At 30.3% G+C, this 23,209-nt stretch overlaps 3 protein-coding genes across 4 annotated transcripts; 2 read left to right on the forward strand and 1 right to left on the reverse strand.

Moving 5' to 3' along the window:
• Positions 1 to 1,706: 1,706 nt before the first annotated feature.
• Positions 1,707 to 20,472, reverse strand: Root (ciliary rootlet coiled-coil, rootletin). 2 transcript variants are annotated; one of them, XM_015508733.2, is made up of 24 exons: positions 20,186 to 20,472; positions 12,083 to 12,120; positions 11,322 to 11,558; positions 10,675 to 10,947; positions 10,449 to 10,606; positions 10,009 to 10,384; positions 9,802 to 9,948; positions 9,209 to 9,742; positions 8,823 to 9,120; positions 7,974 to 8,272; positions 7,282 to 7,476; positions 7,044 to 7,220; positions 6,803 to 6,985; positions 6,428 to 6,620; positions 5,986 to 6,345; positions 5,490 to 5,920; positions 5,012 to 5,405; positions 3,918 to 4,210; positions 3,566 to 3,853; positions 3,293 to 3,505; positions 2,832 to 3,113; positions 2,555 to 2,772; positions 2,364 to 2,487; positions 1,707 to 2,292 (listed from the first exon to the last, which is right to left on the reverse strand). In XM_015508733.2, the coding sequence occupies exons 3-24, from the start codon at positions 11,538 to 11,540 to the stop codon at positions 2,083 to 2,085; spliced, it is 5,865 nt and encodes a 1,954-aa protein (XP_015364219.2). In that variant the 5' UTR covers positions 11,541 to 11,558; positions 12,083 to 12,120; positions 20,186 to 20,472; the 3' UTR covers positions 1,707 to 2,082. The 2 variants fall into 2 exon arrangements, with proteins under 2 accessions (XP_015364219.2, XP_015364220.2); XM_015508734.2 differs by lacking the exon at positions 11,322 to 11,558.
• LOC107162043 (uncharacterized) lies at positions 14,543 to 17,939 on the forward strand. Its single transcript, XM_015508735.2, has one exon. It carries the CDS (start codon positions 14,574 to 14,576, stop codon positions 16,233 to 16,235), a length of 1,662 nt encoding a protein of 553 aa, XP_015364221.1. The 5' UTR covers positions 14,543 to 14,573; the 3' UTR covers positions 16,236 to 17,939.
• A 107-nt stretch (positions 20,473 to 20,579) lies between the features above and the next one.
• On the forward strand, positions 20,580 to 23,097 carry LOC107162044 (ileal sodium/bile acid cotransporter-like). The gene is made up of 6 exons (XM_015508737.2): positions 20,580 to 21,302; positions 21,377 to 21,609; positions 21,674 to 21,848; positions 22,048 to 22,310; positions 22,369 to 22,555; positions 22,623 to 23,097. The coding sequence occupies exons 1-6, from the start codon at positions 20,942 to 20,944 to the stop codon at positions 22,805 to 22,807; spliced, it is 1,404 nt and encodes a 467-aa protein (XP_015364223.1). The 5' UTR covers positions 20,580 to 20,941; the 3' UTR covers positions 22,808 to 23,097.
• The last annotated feature ends 112 nt before the right edge of the window (positions 23,098 to 23,209 follow it).

Below are 23,209 nucleotides of genomic sequence, written 5' to 3' on the forward strand. Positions count from 1 at the left end.
AGTGCTTTGGTTATTTAAAAGTTTTACAAATAGTATAAATGATTCAAAAATATTGAGTTTAAAATTAAATTCAATATATATGTTGAATATTTATCAAATGAAAAATTATAATTTTTTTTTTTTTATTGATCTAAAAAACATTGGCTTCTATGGCCATTAGTTTGACATTAACTTAAATTAGTTTACAAAAGTGATTAACTTATGTAATGGTATGGCTTAAATTAGGTTATATAGCTGAATTTCTTTTATAAATTGTAGGATGTTCATGATTGATTGGGGGTTCGGTCCAAGTGCTTCTCAGATTTGTTGTGATATGTGGTGTTTTTTCCTCGTTTCATTGTATTTTTGGCATTCGGTGATGATATATGTTTGACTGTGAAGTCCTCTTTACACATTTCACATATGGGAGGGTCATTTTTCCATGAGATGTCTGTGTGTTATAAATGTGTATTTTATAAAATTATTCATCTATCTAATAAGTCACTTTTACAATGTACATTAGCGGATACAACTAAGTTCATTATTTCTATTTATTGACCGACCTAATAGTAGACGCAAACCCTGGTATTCCAGACATCTATTATACAAAAAATTATTATTTATTTAGTCAAGTCTAAATCAACGTCAGGTATAACGGAAAGTGCAGAGAGTACTATAATTTTATTTAGATTTAAATTTTATTATAGATTTGTTTAACTTAAGAATTTGTGTGGTGGTAGTTGCGTCGGGTCCAAGGGCTGCAACTAGTGTGTTGGGTATTTCAAAATTTCCTTGTTCATCTGCGTATTGGAAGCATTCGGTAATTACATGGCTTACTGAGAGTTCGGTTCCACAAGAAGTGCATTGTGGTTTATCTCCTTTGTCCATAAAGTATCCATGTGTTAGACCGGTGTGGCCGATTCATAGTCTGTTCATAAATTATCTTTCCCTTCTATTCGAAGGGAAATTTGGCCAGTTAAAGATTGAATTTTTTATTATTCTTAGTTTGGTCCAGTACATTATAGTTAAAGTACTAAGAAGATATTGTTGAAAACAAAGTGTACAATTCTACTAAATTTATATTACTTAATGTTTAAGGTTTTAAATACACAACGAGCACATTTGAGGGGGCCCTACTGCTATTGTAACAAAATATATATATTATATAAATTTGTAATTATATGTTTTGATCTCCATTATAAAGTCCGGCTCCGGTAATATCACAAAACACTTTAGTACAATAACAAATTACCTGGATAACACCCCTAATTGAAAGTTAAATATATCCCAAACATAATATGAATATTAACCATAATTCCAAATTAAAATATCAAACACGATAAATCTGATGATGTGTAAAATGTAAACTAAAATCATAATTTCTGAATGTTTTAGTTTTCAAACCGTCAGAATTAAATATAGTATGAAGCGATTTGTAATGTATTTGTTTATACATATTTTCGGAATAATTGCAATGTTGTATTTTAAATAATCATACACATGTTTATAATAATTAACTTTACAGAATCGTGTTGGTATAATATTGATGGGTATAAAAATCTACATTTGCATCCTACACAGGACCTATGTGTCAGATTTACAAAAATTATTTGTTTTCTTAATTTTTGTTCTCAAATACAATTAATCTGATTAGTCAAGAATTTGCTAGCCTCTAGTCAATACCAGTTAAATACTTTGTTTTGATTTTAGAAATAAAAATATATTCATGTGAAATTCAGCAGTATATAATAATTATAGTAAACAATAATAAAATACTAAATAATAATACGTAACAACATTAAATTTAAATTATATGTTCTTAACAGTTATGTATTGAGTTTCATTAATCATTATTAATAATGTCGAACAATAAATAATAGCAAAAAATGTGTTGTTTGTACTATAAGTACAATCTAATAGAGTATAGAACATATCATACTCTAAAAATAAATATAATAAATAGATATAAACGAGAATTTATATAAAGTTGATCGTTTGAATATATTCACTAAAATGATTGTTTATATAGTGCACTTTATAGGAACTATATTAGAAATAATATAGTTTTGCAAGAAATGTATGATATACAAAATAGTAATTAATCTATTTAGATAAAGGAATAGCATGATGCAATGTGCGTGCTTCGTGTTTCAATAAAGTTGCGTCGGGTGATGGATCTTGGGCGATTTTAGACAACGACTTGTCCAAAACTTGTCTCAACGCCAATGCCTCTCGGTTGGTTTTGGCCGTTTTGTTAATGTATGCTTGACGTCTCTTACTCTCTTCCATCAACTGATCCCTCAGCATAGCAACCTAATAAACAACAAATTAAGTTAATTCGTAGGAACTTAAGTTTTTATCTTACAGGTTATAAATTATTTTACTTGATTCTCTAATCTATGTATTTGTTGTCTATGTGATTGTTCGCGCGCTTCTAACATGCGTTCAGCTTGCAACTGCCCCGCACGATAACGTTCTAAATCTGTATGTTTTACAGGTATATTTGAGCTGATAAAAAAAAGACATGATAAATATTTTTAAATTATTTTAGATTAAGTTATCATATAATATGTACCTGTAATCAGATGAAGACATTTTAAGATTTTTTAATTCAACTTCTTTTTCAAATAACTTTCTTTCTAAATCATCACATCTATTTTTTAAATCTCTATTTTCTTCTGTAAAGCGTCCGCCATGACTAAATTTTCCTTCATAATCAACTCGTTCGAAACTTTTACTCCTTGATAAAGCTTTTTTCTCCAAACTTCGTTTTTCAGATTCTAGCATACGAACCTAAAAAATAATTTCAATTTTCGATTACTCATCATAGAACTTCTTTTTATTCACTGTACCTTATCATTGAGTGATTGTAACTTAAATCTAAGATCAGAGCTATCGTCATAGAGATCTTTGTTAGATTGTCTTGGCAGTGATTTATTTCCTAAAGCTCTCAATTGAGCTTCTAAATTAGATTTTTGTACTTCTTTATTTTCTAAATCCATTTGTAATCTTATAATAGATTCGTTCACTGACTGTTGGTCACGGCGACAATCAGCTAAATTGTGTTGTGCTACATCCAAACGCTCAATTGCAATTTTTTTTTCATTTTCACAGTTTTGTAATGCTCTTTGCAACTAAAAAAGTTTAAAACAAAATTAAAATTTCATATGATGAGTAACCTTAAATACCAAATTTATCAATTAATTAGATAAATATAAAACAATTTCTATTTATAATTAAAACAATGAGTAAAATCAGTAATTCAGCAATTCTAGATAATTTATCAGGTTGACATGATATAATATGACATTACTTGTTTATATTTGTCATTATGTGAAGCAGAACTCATAGAAGCATCATGCAAAGACCTCTGAAGAGCTTGAATTTGAGCCTTTAAATCACATTCATTAGCATTAGCATGTGCTAATGAAGCATTCAAACGCTCAATAGTAGCAGTTAATGAAACACATCTTTCCTCGAGTGCAGCAGAAGCTTTAGAATGACTCTCACGTTTTTCTTCAAGTTTCTAAAAACAAAATATAAATATATCATATGTAGAAATGTCATAATGTTTTTATATTATTACTTGTATATGACTATCCTTTTCTTGCAACATCATTTGTAATCGTTGCAAATCTCCTTCAAGACCAATTCTAAGTATTTCCAATTTTGTAGCTTTTGATTCAGTTTGAGTCAACTCATCTTGTAAATGTCTTTTTTCTGCTTCTAGTTGACTCATTTGAAGTTTTAGCTTTTCTAAACGTTCTTTCAACTGCATTTTTTCGTTTTTGTCAGCATGCATGAGAGTTTCTTGGCTTGTTAATATTTCTTTATTTTTCTTAATTTCTTCTGATTTTTCTTTAATTTCTGCTGCCTATAAAGCATCTCTATCAGCACAAAATTTAAATAAATAATAATAATAATATATATATATGTACTTGAGATAAGAGTATAGATTGTTTTTGTCCGAGCTTTGATTCCAACTCAACTTTTTCATCTTGTAGTTTCCTTAGTAAATGAATGGTTGAATTCAATTTGTTATCAGTTTTTTTATGAATGTCTCCTATTTCTTCGAGTTGCCTATTCATATTTGATACTTGAGATTTGTAGTCATCTTTTTCTCTTTCTACTTGAGCTACTTGTTGCATCAAATTTCTTACACCTTTTTTAACTACTTCAGGGTCCACTATTTTACCGTCCATACGAATTGGCTCAGAACCTTGTTCCATAACTAAAATTACAAACAATTTCATTATATCTGTTATTTACAAATATTAAAAATAGATTTAATGGCATACTCAAACAATGGGCCTATAATCATCCAATGTTTGTAAAAGTAAAACATTATTATAATTTATTTCATAATCAGCAATTTACCATAAATTTGATAAATATTTTTACTTTCATTTAGTTTTAAGTATACCTACTATACAAATAATGTATATTATGACAAAATATTTATACATAGTGTAACAGAAAGAACTTTGTTATAAACTTATAATCATTATTCAAAATTTTTTTATATAGTATAAAAACTTGTACTAGTGTACCTACGTTTTTCTTTTTTGATTTCTTGAAATTGATCATAACAATTACAAATTTTGATTCAAATGTTTAAGGAAAATTTCAAAATATCTAATTTATAAATTAGTTGAAAGAAACAATTTTTATGGTAAAAACATTTATTTAAGTCAAGTAGCTTATTTTTTAAAATATCCATATTTTTTTTAGAATTAATTATTTAAAACGTAATAACATTTTTTCAAAATATTATTTTTAAAGATTTGTTGACACGAGTATATTTTTTAAATTGTTTATTATTCATATAATTTTCACAATTTATGTCATACATTTAACTACCATAATTTTTTTTTTTTTCAGATCTTTTTGTTGCTCCCAGCATATTAAAATCGTAACAATTAAAATAAATTATTGTATTTTAGTTTTATGTTAAAAATGATGTATATGTGTGTTATTTAAATTATGTGCAGGTGTAAAATCTAAATAATTCACTAATAAAAAATATTATTACTTCTGCTTGGACTCCATTTCCTTATTCTGACAGACCCATCTGCTTGCATGCCGGTAACTCTTTTTAGAGTTGACCAAATAGTGTTTAAACGACTTTCCACATCACGTTTAGCCCTTTCCAAATCTCCAAGCTGAGTGTCTGCTGAGCGAAGTCTACCCTCTGCTGCACTCAATTTACATTTAAGTTCTTGAATTTGAACAGTTTGATCAGACAAACAGACTTCTAGATTATGTTTTTGATCTTCAAGTTTCCTTTCATGGCCTAATCCATCATCCAGTCGATCAAGTAGTTCTTGTTCACGAGTTTTCCAACGTAATTCATCTTCATCAACACGATGACGTAATCGCATCACTTCTTGTTCATAACCCTCCAATATTCCTTCCAATTCATTTACCTATCGTAAAATATACATAAATAATTATAGACAGTTACCAACTACAGATATTAATATTTATCTATAGTTTACAAATTATTATACCTTTCTTCTAAGTTGTTGAACAAGTTCACATGCTCGTTCTTTTTCTTCAGTTTCAGCGTCCAATTTTGTCTGTAGTTGTTTCTGTTCATTTCTACGAGATTCTCCAGTCACAGCGGCTCGTTGAAGATCTTCTTGAAGAGCTTTACTTGTCTTTTCAGTTTCCTCAAGCCTTCTACATGCTTCTTTGCATTCAGCATTTAAACGAGCACGCTCTGCTTCAACTTGATTACATTTATCTTCTATTGCAGCAATCTTTTGCAAGGCTTCTTCTAAGTGTCTTCCTTGTTCACGTTTATCTGTTTCAGATTTTTTTATAAGTTCTCGTAATTCCCTATTTGAATTTTGGTATTTTTCTTTTTCAATAATGGTTTCATTTAAATTTCTCCTAGTCTCCATCAAATCTTTTCGAGTATGATCAGCTATTGAATCAGCTATAGAGAAAATAAAAATTGGATTAAACAGTAAAAATTAAAAAAAAAAAATTATAAATACTTACATTCCTTTAACTTTCTACTAATATCATTTAAATGTGCCTGGAAATTGTCAAGTTTGTCTTCTGCAATACACAGTTGAGATTTGATTTCCATACATTCTTGCACGTGTCTATCTCGTTCCGTTTGAATTTCTTCTATTTGATTAATTAACTGACATTTTTCACTTTCGGACTGCATACGAAGTTCATTTAATTCATTTTTGATTTTTGCTAATTGTTCACGTAATGAGGTCACTGAACTTTTTTCATTCTCCAATTTTCCACGTGTTTCTCGTAGCAAACGTTCATAGCTTTCTTTTTCTCCTTCTAATTCTTTTTTCACACTTTCTAATTTGCTAACAATAGCTTTTTGATCTCGATGAACTAAAAAATAAAAATAAATACTTAAATTACTAAATGTTCAATTATTTATTTAATTTTTTATTATTATAAATAAATGATTTACCTAATAATAAAGTTTGTTGTTTTTCGTTTTCAGCCCTCAAAAGGGCTTCATCATGTTGCTGTGTCATTGTGTCAATATTTTTTTGCAACATATCTAGCTTTTGTTTTAGTTTTTCGATTTCACAATTTTTGTTTTTAGTCAATCGATTTAAATCTTCTTGAATTTTTCTTTCATAGTTAACTTTAAGAGTTTCCTATTCAAAACAGAAAAATAAAATTATGATATGAAATTGATTTATAACTTTAAGGTCTCCACACACTGCAGCGGTAGCAGTTACGGCAAAATGAAGCCAAATACAATTTTACTGTCACTAATGTCACTAATGCAATGTATGGTGACCTAAAAAATAATATAGGTATTTCAAAATTCAATTACTTTTTCACTTGATAATTTTTGAATATTTTCTTCAGCTTGTTTCTTCAACGCTTCAATAGTTTGCTGAAATTCAACTTCTAGAGTCCTAGATTGACTTAAAAGTTCAGACTTAGTGTGATTAGCTGCTTGCTCACAATTTTCTAAATCTTTACACAAACGATATATTTCTCCTTTCATTGATTCCTAAGTAAAAAAAATACTGTAAATAATTGTTTAAATACAAGCTTTTTTAATCTTATACTTGTTTTATTAGTAATTCTTGTTTTTCTCTTTCTGTTTGTTTACATCGATTTTCTGATACTTCCAAACTATGTTGCACATCATATAATATTGATTCAAGATTTTCTTTCTCTCCGCAAAGAGAAGACAATTGTCGTTCCAAATTATCCAATTGCTTAGCACAGCTATCAAGTGCAATCTAACAATTTTTTTTGTTAAGTTTTTTATTCTAATAAGAAAAAATTGTATGATATAACTACCTGTTTTTCTTCACTTTCTTTTACAATACTTTGAAGTTGATTATTTAATCTAGAATTGGATTCTATTGTATGATCAATTTTTTGATTTAATCGCATTAACTCTTCATTAAGAGATTGTTTTTTATGTTTTTCATTTATCAACTGATCTTCCAAGTGAGATCTATCTTTTAATAACTCTTCTAATTCACTCTCCAACTAAATATTAATAAGTGATATATTTTATACATGTTCACATATATTGCTATTTTAACAATGTCTTATTATTTATTAATATATTATTATTGTGGAGTTAGTAAAACAAATCAACAGTCAAATTTACAAAACAGTTTGACTAATTTAAAATATTTAGATATTATATTGTAATCATAGATTTTAGACTAAAAACTGTAAATTAAAATTAGTTTCAAGGTAGATGGTAAATTTATAGGTGGCCGATGCACACATGCAATATGTCTTTAATATATACATATATACATAGCATGCAATGTTCATAATGTAGGAACAGCCAGGTCTATGATTGTAACAGCAAAAAGTAAAATGTATTATGAATTAATAATAATTCATGCATAAACTGAATTTTATTTTAATTGAGACAGTAATTTATTGTTAAATAATCTGAATTTATTTATAAAGTTTAAAAAATCTTGGGTGGTAAAATAATTTAATTTAGTTCATATTTATTACTTAAGTACCTTCTCTTTTTCCAACAATGTTGATTTCCATTTTTCAGTTACATTTGCCCTTTCAATTTCTAATTCTTGCTTATCTTGTTCCATTTGAAGTAGTTCTTTTCTGAGGGCAACTAAATCACTAGATAAATCATCTACTTGAATTTGTAATTTTTTTTTGTCTTCAACTAATTTCTCATGTTCTTTTTGCAAATGTTTTTTTTCTGTGTTCCCATCCAGAATAAGTGACTCTGCCTTAGCTAATGATTCATGGCAATCAGTTCTATCTGATGCAATTTTTTCTAACTCAGATTCAAGATCACCTAAGAAAGTTTTATAATATTAATTATAGCAATAGATTAGAAAATTAAACAAAAAATTATGTAAGATAGTTAATCTTAACCTATTTTATAATATAAATGTAAACTACATAGTTTAGGACTAGCTACGATACAACATGAGTGATGATTTATAGAAAACATTAAATTATAAAATGTATACTTTATGCAAGTATTGTAGCATAACATATTACTGATATTGATTAATAATATAATTTTTTTATTGGTTAATATCTACTACATTTAAAATTATTCTTTAATATTTAAGAAGTCAAATAAATATTAAATAATCAGTAATCCTGATTCAACAGTTAAAGTTCAGTAAGTTGTTAAATTTATCATACTATAGTGCAATAATAAGTTGTAATATAAGTGTTTCAGTTTATAAATAATTAGTAGGAAAAGTTAATAAATATAATTTAATCATGGTTATATTATTTAAAATAAAAAAAAAAAATTAATAGTATTCTATGTTATTTGAAATAATTAAAAATATTTTTCATTATATAAAATATAGTATATATTATAGTAAAACCTTTATTTTTTTCCATTTTTGCTTGCAAAATTTCAAGTTCTAGACATCGTTGTTCTAAAAGTTCTTTATCCAAATAAGCTTGATTTAATTCTTCTTTGATACTGATCAATTCTTCTTTTAAACAACTACACCTGTCTTGAACATCATTTTCCGACAACATTCTTATATCAATTTCCTTTAGTAATCGATCTATTTCACCTTGTTGGAACATTTTTTCATCTTCTAGGGTATCATTTAATTTTTGTAATTTACTATTAGCTTTTTGTATTTTATCATAGTCAGAATTCATATTTTCTACCTAAAGTTGAAAAAATTATAAATATTTAACTTCTTATTTATTTTATTAGGTATGTGTTAATATTTATACAACAAAAAAATTGTCTTACCACAGCGCTGACATGCATTCTGTTTTGTTGTAGTGCTTGAGTCTCATTTCGTAATCTTTCAAGTGTTTCTGCAAGCGAGTCACGTTCATGGCCTAATTGATTGTTAACATTTCGACAGTCATCTAATTCTTTACTCAGTTCTTCAATTTTTACTTGTAACTCTTTTTCTAACATTTCTAATTGTTCACAATGTTTTTTTGTTTCTGACATTTTATCAACACAAGATGATAATTGAACTTGAAGTTCATGAATGTTTGATTGATATCTATAAACAACAGACTGAACGGCTGACAAAGTACTGTCAACAAAGTTACTAGTTGCAGATACTGGTTTTAATTTTGTGTCAGACTTAATAATTCCAGTGCTAAGATGAACATGTGGTGGAGCCAAAGGTTTTATTAGATCACCAAGAATTTCTTTGTCATGCTGTAACACTTTAACTATTTCTTGCATTCCCGACATCAATACATCAACATCAATACGTAAATTGTCTGCTTCTTTTTCATTTTTATTAGAGTCCATACATTTTTCTTCCTATAATATAAAATATATTACAATAAGCTAGTTGATTAACTTTAAATAATAATACTGACAAATTCAGAAAGATTAGCTTTGAGATCTTCTAAATGCATTTCTTTTTGTCGCAACTGTGAGCATACAGTATCATAATCATTTTGAAGTTTTTCTACTTTATTTTGTAATGTTGTATTTTCCTTCAACAGATTTTCATATTGTTTTTCCTAAAATTTAATAGACATAAGAATCGTGTATAGTTCATAATTTTTTTATAGGTACTGTACTTCAGAATACGTTGATCGTTTAACAGCATTCACTAAGCCACTGCAAGTAGTAACCATGTCGTTTGATGCTAATGAAAGTTCACCTCGAAGTTTATTAAGATCTTGTTGAGTTGATGATTTCATATCGGAGAACATCCGTTTCACTTGGGCTACATCCTGCCAAAGACTCATCATTCTACCGTGTTCCAGTGAACAATACTCATTAAACATTTGTTCTTCTTCTTTCCATTCATCTTCTTTAGCATTCATTTCATCTCTCATTTTCTCCCAATCGGTAGTTAACTTTTGCAAATCTGTAGTCAACGTTTCATTGCTTGTTTGAGCGTCATCTAATTGTTCTCTGAGTGTAGAGTTTAATTCCATGAGTTTTTCAGATCTACAATTTTTAAAAGAATAATGTAGTCACTGTTAATTAAAAAAAAAAGGGAAAATATATTTACTTGGACCGTTCTTGTTCTAAAGCATGTATTGCAGAATCTAAGTCCATCGATTGATAATCTCTAACTGAATCACGATAGCTCCTAACATTATCAATTGCTGGAATACTAGTTCTCATCTGCCTTTCCAATTCAGAACACCGTTCTCTATACTGCATTACCTAAAACACAAAAATCACAAATTTCATAATACCAATAGTGCTAATGCAGTAAAATCAAAAATACCAACCTTTGCTTGAAGCCTGCTCACAAGAACGGCCTGTCTCTGTTGCGCCAATTTATATGTATCCAATCGTCTGTCATACCGAGCAGCTTCTTCCCGCAGGCGCTCGTGCAAAGCCTGGTTCTCCCGAGCTAAATCCATTGGTTGTTCAGTTTTTTGTGAACGATTCGTTGGTAATCTCAAACTTGTTCGGCCTCCATCCAACCGAACTATACCTTCAGTGCCCAGTTTCGGAACGTTTCTGGATTTACCTGGTGTAGTGGTTTCTTTCTTGGAGAACTAGTTGGATATAAAAAAAAAAATCGTATAAAAAAAATAAATAGCTTCTACACATTTCGTTGCGCAATTGTGTTAAAAATACGAGGTACCTATATAATATAGGTATATCTACTAAAAATGTTTCATTCAAAAGTTTCACAACCGTCACCCTAAAAGTTTTGTAAATCTGATAAAAATAAAGTTTATAGTTGATTTATCACCAGGTAAACTTATACAAGGTAGGTAAGCCAATAAATCCGCGAAATACATCCGCGAATATACAGTAAGCGTTGTCGAAGGACCCGTGTATGTAGTTTTCAACGAACGGCTGTGTTGAATTTAAATCTATTTCTTTCTTTTTTTTTTTTTTTTTTGGAAATAGTTAAATGACTTACCCTCGGCATTTTAGCAACGGCCCTGCGGAATTTCTCGATCGGCCTCAGGGACACCACCTCGACAACGAGTGTCTTTTGCGACTGATGTTCAATTTTTGGGGATTCAGGTGCCAGTGCCATCTCCACATTGGCGTCTTCGGGTAGGCAAAGGGGTAACCGTGATCTCGCCGACAGATACGGAGACAAATTGCTCTCGTCACGTGACACTTCTGATTCCATGACACACGACAGTAAAATCTAAAGGCGGAGTTACGGATCGCATGACTGATGCATATTTCGGCACGGTATTAAATCATAACGTTTTTCTGTCATTGATTGTTTTGTTTTGGGGGTGAAATATGATGGGTAATAAATGAGGGTGATTATATGATCAGATAATTTTGGTATTTTTATTATTATGTTATACGGTGGCGTTTAAAACTATAAACGTGATAGGTTAGCTCGTAAAATCATACTAGCACTGTTTACGTATTTTTTTTTTTTTTTACTCGCGGAAGAAAAATGTGGGTGAAATGGTTTAGCCTTTCAGACATTATATTAATCACAAAAGTTTTGAAAGTTGACAGCAGGAAGCGATTATAAAGCATTGAGAAATTGCATTGCGCGTGCAACAATGAGTAAAAAAAAAAATTATTCGTGAAAACAAACCATCACTAGTAAACGATAATGCGGTGTTAGTAGTTAATATACTAGGTGGGTAACTTAAATAGATGCATAGTTCAATGTGTTATTTTAACTACGAATATTTCAAAATATTTTACCTAGGTCGGTGATCATCCGTATTGACGCCAAAAATTACCTAAAACAAAAATAAATAACGCACAACATTAAGAATAGAAAATATCATAATATTATAATGGCATAGGCAAAAGTTATATATTAACATAATTATTATACGAAGATGAAAGGCTAAACAAAAACTCCTTATAAATATTAGAATTTGTGTAATTTACGTTTTTTAGTGACTACTATAAGTATAACTAGTTATTTTATTTACTCTTTAACTGTCAATAACTGTCAAACTCGATTGTAAAATATTTTGATTCGAATGTAAATATAGGTAAATAGTAACCCTAATATAACTCGTTGTTTTAAAAATGTACAATATTCATTTTTCACTGATGATAATTAAAAAATCGTATTACGGGTGTTCCAGTTTAACGGAAAACACTCATTATTTCGACATTTTTTGACATTTTTGTTAAGTCGTTACTCGTTAGAAAACAACATTTTTCTAAAAAAATATAAGTTTTACTATTTCTTGCCTTCGAGATTTCATTTTTCAAATTTTTACTTTTTTAATGAAATCGTGCATATTATTCCTTATTACAACAAATTTGTTGGAGTATTCTTCAACATATGAAAATCGTACTTAGAATGAGTAGTTTATGAGTTACAATTATTTAAAGTCTAGATGAGCATGGTGGAAGTAGAAGTGATTCAGGTGTTGCCTGCATGCAAAATGTTGGTCCACCACACCGATCTTTTAGACTTTAAATACTTAAAACTCTTATAAAATTAATAAATTAGTTGGTCAAAATTTTATTTTAAACAAACTAAATACTCTGAATAGTTTCGGTATATTAAAATAATAGTGATAACATTTAATTTTTTCGAAAAATGTAATTTTTTAACGAATCATAATGATATAAAAAAAATATTTTCTGATATAAGTACCTTACGTTACCTAAATGTATAACCCCAAGTACTTTATTCAAAATTATGCTATTTAATGTCTATAATATATTTGTTTCATTTAATTTATAAATACCTATCTACTAAATTTTATTTAAGAATTCAAAACACTAACCAATGTGATAAACGTACCTGAGCAGAAATTTCTACATATACCAACATGGAAATAGATATACCATTAAAATATTATTTCAATTTGAGATTGGATGGTTTGAATTTTATAAATACATTTAATAAATTTACATAACCGTCCTAACCAAAAATTAATTTTATAAATAGTTTAAGTGAGTAGGTATTTTAATGACTTATTTTCAACTTAATTGTTATGATTAGTAACATATTTTTATTTACGTTCAGAAATATTAACAAAAAACTTGTTTGTTCGTTTTTTTAAGTAACTACAATTACAATTGATTAATTAACAATTTTTACCCAGCCTCGATGTTGAATACAACTGTATAACTGTATACTAAGTATTAAATAAATATTTTCTATTTTTTATCTCATAAAAAGATAATGAGTACCATTGAACTAACTCAAATATGTATCTATTCTATTTTTAAAAAACTGTTCATATTGGATCTATCTTATACAAATTTTCCTACCGATATAATATAATATATGCTTATTTGCAATGTTATCAAACTATGTGTTAAATAGTTTCTTTTTTATTTTCTATAAATAGGTTATCTATTTAATTATTACTTCCATATCCGCAATGATAATACTCCTAATTTTATAGATAAAAATACTTATTAAAACGAAAAAAACAATAATTAGGTGAGTTAAAGTTCAAACCACAATAATGTTATATTATACAACAATTAATTTGTAATTGTAATATTTCTTAACGTTGGTATTGTTTTTAGAGACTTCATAGTTCATATATGTTTCTAAACGCAAAATCGGGGTGTACAAGACAGGCAGCACGTTTGAACACAATAAATAATTAAACACGGCCGCAGCGAATGCTATACCACTGTAAGTCTTTCTATAGAGAACGTACTTGACCTCTAGCGTCAGTGCGTGTATAGTAATAATAGTATATACAATAAGATATACGATATTACCTTTGAAACACAAGCAACACAGTCTATATGTATGGGTTATAATAAAATGTTTTTGAATGAGGAAGAGGCGACGGAAATGCTCTTCTATATGTATATATTCTATATGTATATATAATGTATATTACAGTTCAACGTGTATAACATAACATACGATTTATTTGTATACAACATCATATTACTACCTAATAAATAATATGTACATATTATCAAACGAAGGAAAGCTTATTATAACAATTCGTTCACTAATATAATTATATTTTGATGATACGTGTAAAAATCATAATTAGATAAGCCGATGTTATTATTATTATTATTTAAACACCATTTAATTACGTTAAGCACTAAACAAATCAAAGGTTGAGAATGAGCGAACCGTAAATGGGAAAAAAACCGATAAAACTTTGATAACAACGACCTGAAGAACTTTGACCACTGAACGCCGAGACCAAGTCTCTCGGTTCCGACAGTTTTAGTTCGTTTGTTCACGATGCCGGACACGGTTCGCCAAGCGCCCATTTCCGACGACCGTTACCGGTGCAGCGGCACGGGTATGGACAGCTACCCGTCTTCGCCGGCCGTCTCGCCGTCGCACAGTTTCAAACGCTCAAAGTCGACGTTCTACCTGCTGGACAGACGCACGTCCCCGCCGCCGGGCCGACTTCTGCAGCCGCAGAACGTGACGGCCGGTACGATCCACGGGTGCGCGGCGTTCTTCTGGACGGTGGCCAACGCGCTGCTCGGTCTGCCGTGGGTAAACGTGCTGATGGTGCGCGGCCCGTCGCTGTGTCTGTGCCTGTGGGTGCGGTGCGTCTGGATGTGCGCACGGGTGCCACTGGTGGTGTCCAAGCACGTCTTGCGGCTATTCACCGCGAGCCCCGGCGGTCTGGACAGGGGCCGATTCACCGTGCTGATAAACGGCGGCAGCACCATCCAGGCGTTGCACTTGGCGAGGAACTTTCACCAAACAGGCGCTCGGGTAATCGTGTGCGAGATCGACGGGCGGGCGGAGCTGTGCTCGTTCTCGGTGGCGGTCGACCGCTATTACACCGTGCCCGGGCCGAACGAGGACAACTGCGTGCAGTACGTTGACGCGTTGAGGGCGATCGTGGAGAGGGAACGGGTGGACGTGTACGTGCCCACCGGCGCCACCGTATCGGCGTACTACGATGCGGTGGCCAAACCGCACCTGGAGCTGCTCGGGTGCCGGTGCTGGACGCCCGGGTTGGACGGCGTCACGACGCTCAACGACCTGTCCGAGGTGTTCCGCGTGTGCGAGACGGTCGGCCTGCCGGTGCCCAAGCACCTGCTCGTGTGCTCCAAGGACGACGTCATCAAGCTGTACGACAACGTGTCGTTCCGGGCCGATCGGCACTTCATCGTCAACTTGGGCCCTTCCGGCTGCAAGGCGGCGCACAGCCTGCAGCTGCCGGCCACCAGGAGGTCGCTGCGGCTGCCCGGCCCCGTGTCCGACGATCGTCCGTGGCTGCTTGTCCAGCACTGTCTCGGGTCGTACTACACGACGTGCACTACGGTGCTGGCCGGCCGGGTGGTTGGCAACGTGACGTTCACCGCGCACGGCGGCAAAGCCACAGACCAAAATGTGCTGATCGACGACTGGACCGCGCGGTTCGTGTCCGCCGTCCCGGTGCCGTTCGACGGCTACCTGTCGTTCAGCGTGTGCGTGTCGCCATCCCGGCGGGTCGTGCCGCTGGGTTGTCGGGTCGGCGTGCCCATCACGTACGCGTCGTACCGCAGCAATTTCGAACACGTCGTCATGCAGTGCCTGCCGCCGCTGCGGGGGCACCGTTCAAATAACGGCACAGCGGGCAACAGTGCCGTAGCACATGCGAATGCGGCCGTCAACGGAACACCGCCGCAGTGCACCGAGCTCGTGGTCGAAACGACGGGTCGGTATTACGCGACGACGCTGCTCTACGATACGGTCACCCGGATGATGACCGTCCAGTCGGTCAAGCACCTCGTGCGCACATTGGTCACGGAACGGGAAATGGTATTCGCGTATTGGGACCCGCTGCCGTTTTTCGCCCACTACAGTCTGCAGATGATTGTGGACCGCATAAACACAGCGCTGGACGAAGTGGCGATACTGTCGTCGTCGGCCCAGAAAAACAGATACACCACGTTTTAACATATGGCGGCAGACACAGCACGTGTACAAAATGTTTAATTTATTTTTCGGTTTTGTGGTGTATGGGTAGCGGTCCAATGACGTGATGTACCGAAAACGACAGTACCTACATTGTGGTTCGATCTACACATTAGGCAGGTCTCCAAGACCCATACATCATATTTTTGGTCATCATAATCCGGGCTCCTCTTTGAAACATTTTTTAAATATATATTAAAGTAATTAATTGCATGAATGCCGGGCCCCAGTACCAAGGGTCCATCTGAACCCCCCCCCCCCCTTTGGTGAAGGCCCTGACAATAAGTAACTATATAATAATATAATGATCTATGTGCATAGACCACTGTCAAATCCACAAATCCACTGCTAAAGTCGCCCATCATTTGCTCTGGTAAATAATCGTGTCTGCATATTATAATTATAGAATTCTGCAATGAGGCCAAATACGTTTAGGGACTTTCTACACAAGACACTGCAGAAACATCAGTTATCCAATTAGTTAGGTATTCATAATATTCAAATTATGTTATTATACTTATTATTATAACCAGTTGGTTTACTTTATATTTAATTTCTTTTGAGCATAGCAGACACAATATTTCAGTTTTTAACTTGTAAGGCCTTTACATTTTTAAAAGAAACAGATATACGTGGAGGGTTATATAGCATTATAAAATTTAAAAAAATACCATTTACCAATATCATATTTTTCACCCACTCTCTTACATTTAATATAATGTAATACATCTATTACTAAAATGAAAAATATTTTCACCAAAACAAATGACAACACTTAGGGACTTATATGACTTAATTGAGTTAATATATTAATATATTATAATTGTAACCGTCGATTTGAAATGAACATTTATCCAAAATCAGTTCGTTGAAAAATTCATTAGACAAATCCGGTTTAATATAAATTATGAATAAATTGGTAAATCTAACTTAAATCTTAAAAGTTCAAAGCAAATAGTTCCTTATTGCTGATTTTACCTTTTACTTACAAGACAAAACCTAGTAAATTGAAATTTTCAAAATATTTTTTTCTTGAATGAACTGAGTACCTGCATCCTGGTAGGTACACTGTTTATTTCGATATCATAATAATTGTTTACTATATTTTCATAAGATAATATACAAAAGCAAAAACTCGTGACTATTATATCAATATCAATTAAAAACAGTTATAATATGCTTTTCCTGTAAAAATTTAGTAAAATCGACTTTCGACTTTACGAGGTCTCCCGTGTAGCAATTTGTGGGTGATCCGATATCTACTACGGATAACACACGAATAATGAACCGTTGTTTAAAATTTAGAAAATAATTTCTTCAAATAACGATTAATATATTACACAATTAATGAAAGATTAAATACTTTAGTTAAAATATTAATTTTTGGCGGGACTAATTTTAATATTGGATGTGCTAAGCCCTCTACCTAATAAGTCACCTCTCAAATTTCACCTATAATGTCTGAAATATGTTGTTTAATTTATAATTAAAGAAAATTATGAAACTATTTATAAGAAATATTTTTTTATTTTTTTTTTTGTAGATAACATATTGGACTGTTACTTGACATACCTATACTTAACTGTACAAATTTATCTATAATATACAACAATAAAATATAATTTATTGTTATATTAAAATGTGATACCTATGATATAAATATAACGAAGACGACGTGTACCTATATATATCGAGATTTTTTTTCATAAGATTTTAAATTATAATTTCAGCTTATTTCGTAGAATTGAAAACATGTAATACGCCAACCTATTTTTTATTTTTTTTTGTAATATACCTACTCCAGTAGTTAGTTGCTAGGAACGAAATACGTATTATTAGTATATTACTTATAAGGAACTGTGTTATGGGGTAAATCATGAATATATAGTATATACATATCTTGTGAGGTACCTGTATAATATAAAGTATAAAAAAGATTTGGTGCAAGGAAGTACCTGTTACGGAATAAATCCAGTGAAGCGAATTATACTAGACGGTCGTTATGATGATATGGGTCATAGAAAACGAAATGCATAGTCACTTCAACACGCGTAACATAGTTTACAATTCAAATCCCTTAAAATGTAAATAGTTGTACCTACTGTATACAGAAATTTGGTAAAATAAAACAACCGAAAAAAATGATTTATCTTAGGTTCGAAAATACAAGGCCAATTTATGCAATATGTATAGGTAGAATAGGTAATAACTAATAAGAAACCAAGTACTTTGCTAGATAAAATAATAAACATATAATATTGTATAAACCCAAGTAGGTACAACTTATTACGTATTATATTAAACAATCATGAAATTATTTTAAGAAATATAATAAATTATTCAATTTTTAATCAAATTTTATAAATTTAACCTAATTTACTTTTCAATTGCTGAAACTTCTTTTAAAATATATTGGGTATTTCTGTTATTTAACAAGAAATGTATAAGATTAATTTCGTGTATACATGAGTACCATAGACCTATAAAATAGGTCTTTTATAGGTCTATGATGAGTACATGACACATGCATTTTTTAATTTACCTACTCAATTATGTAAACAAAAAACGAATAACAATTATTGTCATAGTAACCGACTAGTTTATTGATTTAAAAAGCTAATCAAAAATTAGCCTAACGAGAACTCTTTAGCTATGAGGTAATAGGGATATTATACATAATTATACGAACTATAGTTAAATGTAATATATTTGTCTTATCTTCTATTTAATCAATTTAATGTGCATAAAAAACATTATGTTTAAATGTTTTATTGACACACATATAAATACCCACATAATAATAATTATATAAAATGTTAAGCTGTTAGCTGTTGAGTGATTTTAAAATTACCTGTTGATTAATAGTTAAGTTAGCATATACCTAGTTATAGTAATTAGTAATTACTTATGTACAAAACATATATAGACATTATTACTGTACCGATCCAATAAAAATAATTACTCAAATAATTATGATAATAAAAAAAGAGTATTTTTATTTAAAAAATGAATGAGAATTTTTTTGATTATAACAACTTGTTTATTATATTAATAACTAATTGAGTTTATGAAGTTATAACTTATAACTAACCAAATTACACAAATTATTGAAATTTGAACATCATACTAAAATACTTAAGTGTAGTGCAATTTTACACAATAGTTTATTTTATGTGAGGGGTAGTCTTCATAGGTAGTTCCTATGAAATATAAATGTAATATTTAATCAAATTTATAATAAAATATAATGCGAAAAAATAATCAGCACATGAGGTATCCTATAATAGTATTAGTAGGCATAAATTGGCAAATTAGTTAGTAAATTAAGTTTTACTTTCTTTTTATTAATAATAATGTAATCTCCTCAACCTTAACAATAGGTAATTGATATTTTTTTGTCATTAACCAGCAAACCAAGACTTGGAAATTCAAATAACTGTAGGATAAAAATATATTTATAATATAACTAAAAAAATATGTACAATAAGGTCAATTATTTTTAATCTTTATTATCAACAATTATACTCTAATAAAAGGGATTTTAAGATATTCAAAATAAAAATAATAGTCATGGTAAAAAGTAGAAGTATCCACAACTATCTCAACTTAAGTTTAAACAACAAACCTAATTAAATATCTAGAGGGAAATCTATAATTATCAAATATGTTTTTAATTAATTTAATTAGAGGTTATACATAGAATTTATAAGAAACTAAACTACCTATATTAACAATATATTACTTTCAAAATATTTATTAATTAATAATTATAGATAGGAAGGTGGTACCTTCCTTTATTTATACTTGTAGACGACTACCTTACATAGGCTATTAAGTATAAAACATAATTAGATATTATGTAAAAATTTCGTGATTAGGTAAAATTAAATTAAATTTAATGATAAGTTATCTTCAAAATATAACACACTTACTACTTTTAATGTACATTCCATTTCCAATTAGATATTTGATAGAATCTTATTAAAAAAAAAAAAAAAGCATTTGTCGCAACAAAACTGAATCCTATTACTTAATTTTTTATATTTATTATTACTTATTATTTAGACGAAAATTCGGTTCACAATTTAAGTTCTGAAGATATATTTTTTTATTATATTTGAAAAAAAAAATGAACAAGATAAATATTACTTATGGGCACTGGGCAGCTATAATACCTACATCTCATTATTTACGTTATATTTATTATTTTGATTTCTCTGTTGCCTGTTCACTGATGTCGGTTATCATAATTATATATTATATTATACACTACTATCAATCCCCCATTAAAGTTATTATCAACAAATCAGTCATGTGTCATTGGGACATTCACATTTCAGATTACGCAATAAGACGTTGTGACTTGTGACATTAATGTTATTATTAAAATTTGAAATTGTAAAATATAGTCATATAGTTTAATAATATTACTGTATATAGAATACAGATTTAAGATAATTAAAAATTAAAATTGCTCTTTAATCTCAACTCTCGAGACATAAAGCTTTTGGATAGGCTCAATAAAAAATACTCAATTATTTGGATAATTAAATGCTATGAATTATAATTTAGTTAATTAAATACACAGTAATGGATTTGTTGTAATTTAGTTAGCCAATAATTTACAGTGATTGTGCTTCTTGCTCAACCAACGTTATAATAATATTGTTTCAAATTTTTACATAAATATGTGTGCCATCATGATGTTAAGTACTGTATTTCTATTGAGTTTGTGTGTTGCAACATGTTTTACTACTGCAATAAATGGCAACGATTGGACATTTAATTTTAACAATACAAATATTGGAGAGTTGGAAATGGGCAGCAGTACAAAAATAGTATTCTACACGCAGACAAATACAACCTGGGAAGACGAAGATTTACGACTTCAAATAATCAGTACTGATGAAGATGTAGCATATCCTAGTAGGCATTTCTTTAATTTACCCCAAAATAATTCAATGCCATCAAGTTTATGGGAAAATTCTTTTAACTTAACTTCTGAGTTTCTTGGGTATACAAAATTATACCTTCAAGTAGTAAAATTTGGTGAGTCAATAAAAAATATGTTGATACTAGAAGTACCTATATTTTTACTAACCGAATTCTCTGAACTCTTGCAGAAAATAACACAATACAATATGTTTTAAATTCAAGTGAAGTTCATATGAACATCAAAGTTATTCGAAAACCACAACTGATTGATAAGATATTTGTCATTTGTGTTGCTGTTTTGATGACCATTATATTTATTAACTTAGGATGCGCTCTAGATGTTGATCAACTTAAACAGAGTGTTAGAAAACCAATTGCTCCTGTAGCTTCATTTTTTGCTCAGTTCCTAATCTTACCAATAGTAAGTTAGTTTTATTAAAGTTAACTAATCAAGAGTAAAATTAATAAATTTTATTTTATTTCAGTTGAGTTTTATTTACGCCAAGCTAATATTCCCAAATTCAATTTCAATGCAATTGGGCTTGTTTTTTACAGGAATAAGTCCTGGAGGTGGCGCATCTAGTGTTTGGTCTCTTTTGCTGGGTGGTAATATAAACCTCAGCATTGTCTTGACAACTATTGGAACTCTGGAATCATTTAGTATGTATTTTAGAAAAAAACTAAAAAAAAAATTCTCAATTAGAACTATCATAATTACTATTTAATATCAATATATTATTTATATTTATATTTTAATATTTTATATTTTATATTCATGCAATATAATGTTAATTTATAAATTTAAAAAAAAAAATTGAAACATATTTAACATATTTAAAAATATGTTTTTATTTTGCAGTCATGATACCATTTTGGGTTATCTTTCTCGGCAAACGTATCTTTTCTGTGGGTGAAATGCCAGTACCCTATTCCCGAATTGGATTCTCTATTGTTGCTTTAATTATTCCTCTGTGTATTGGGTATTGCATTCAACGTTTTATGCCTAGAGTAAGTCGGGTTATGACACGTATACTGAAGCCAATGTCTAGTTGTTTGATAATATTTATAATTATCTTTGCCACAGTCACTAACTTATACCTGTTCAAAATATTTTCATGGAAAGTGAGTTTTTTAAAAACTTTTTTTGGTGTGTAAAATTCTCATGTTCTTTATATTTTAGATCATTTTAGCAGGTGCAGTGATACCATGGACAGGTTATTTAGTGGGACTATTAACATCCATCTTGGCACGTTTATCTACACCAGACATAATATCTATGACAGTCGAATCTGGTATTCAAAACACTGGTATTGCCATATTCATGTTAAAATTTTCTCTAGGACAACCAGCAGCAGATATAACAACTGGTATTTTAAAATTTTATTTTTAAATAGTTTTAATTATTTAATAATATCAAACTGTTGATTATTTTAGTCATACCAGTAGCTGTCGCATTAATGACGCCAATTCCCTTATTGATATGTTTTATTATTAAAAAATGTTTTGCAAAAAAGGATGAAATAGTAAATAATCAAGATCCAGCAACTGAATCAATGCTTAACAAGAAAGAATGTGAAGTTCCATCTGCAAATACTGAGAATGAAAACAATCAACCGTGAATATTAACAATAAGACTTATATCACACCATGTTAGTTACTCTTGTTCAAATTTTTTAAATTTTATCTTTAAACATATGGATTGTACATTTTTTTTTCTTGTGCAATGAAAATTTGTATTTAATTGGTATTGTAATTAAATATAACACAAGAGTGGATTTTATACTATTAATATTATTTTTCTGAGCAGTTATTACTGATTAGGTTTAAAAAATGTATTGTTTAATTAATCAAAAGTTTTAGAATTAGTAAAAACAAGATTTTGTTAAAATTATATGTACATATTTTTCAATTTTTGTGTTGTATTGAATGACGTAACCTAATTGATATCATCAAGTATCAGCTGACAATTATACAAGAGAAAGACTTAATTAAATCTCAAATGATTCAGCCATAAAATAAAT

The sequence above is a fragment of the Diuraphis noxia genome, unplaced genomic scaffold (genome assembly GCF_037042655.1).
Source record: "Diuraphis noxia isolate RWA-SAM2 unplaced genomic scaffold, SU_Dnox_SAM2 contig0005, whole genome shotgun sequence".
Taxonomy (NCBI): Eukaryota; Metazoa; Arthropoda; class Insecta; order Hemiptera; family Aphididae; genus Diuraphis; species Diuraphis noxia.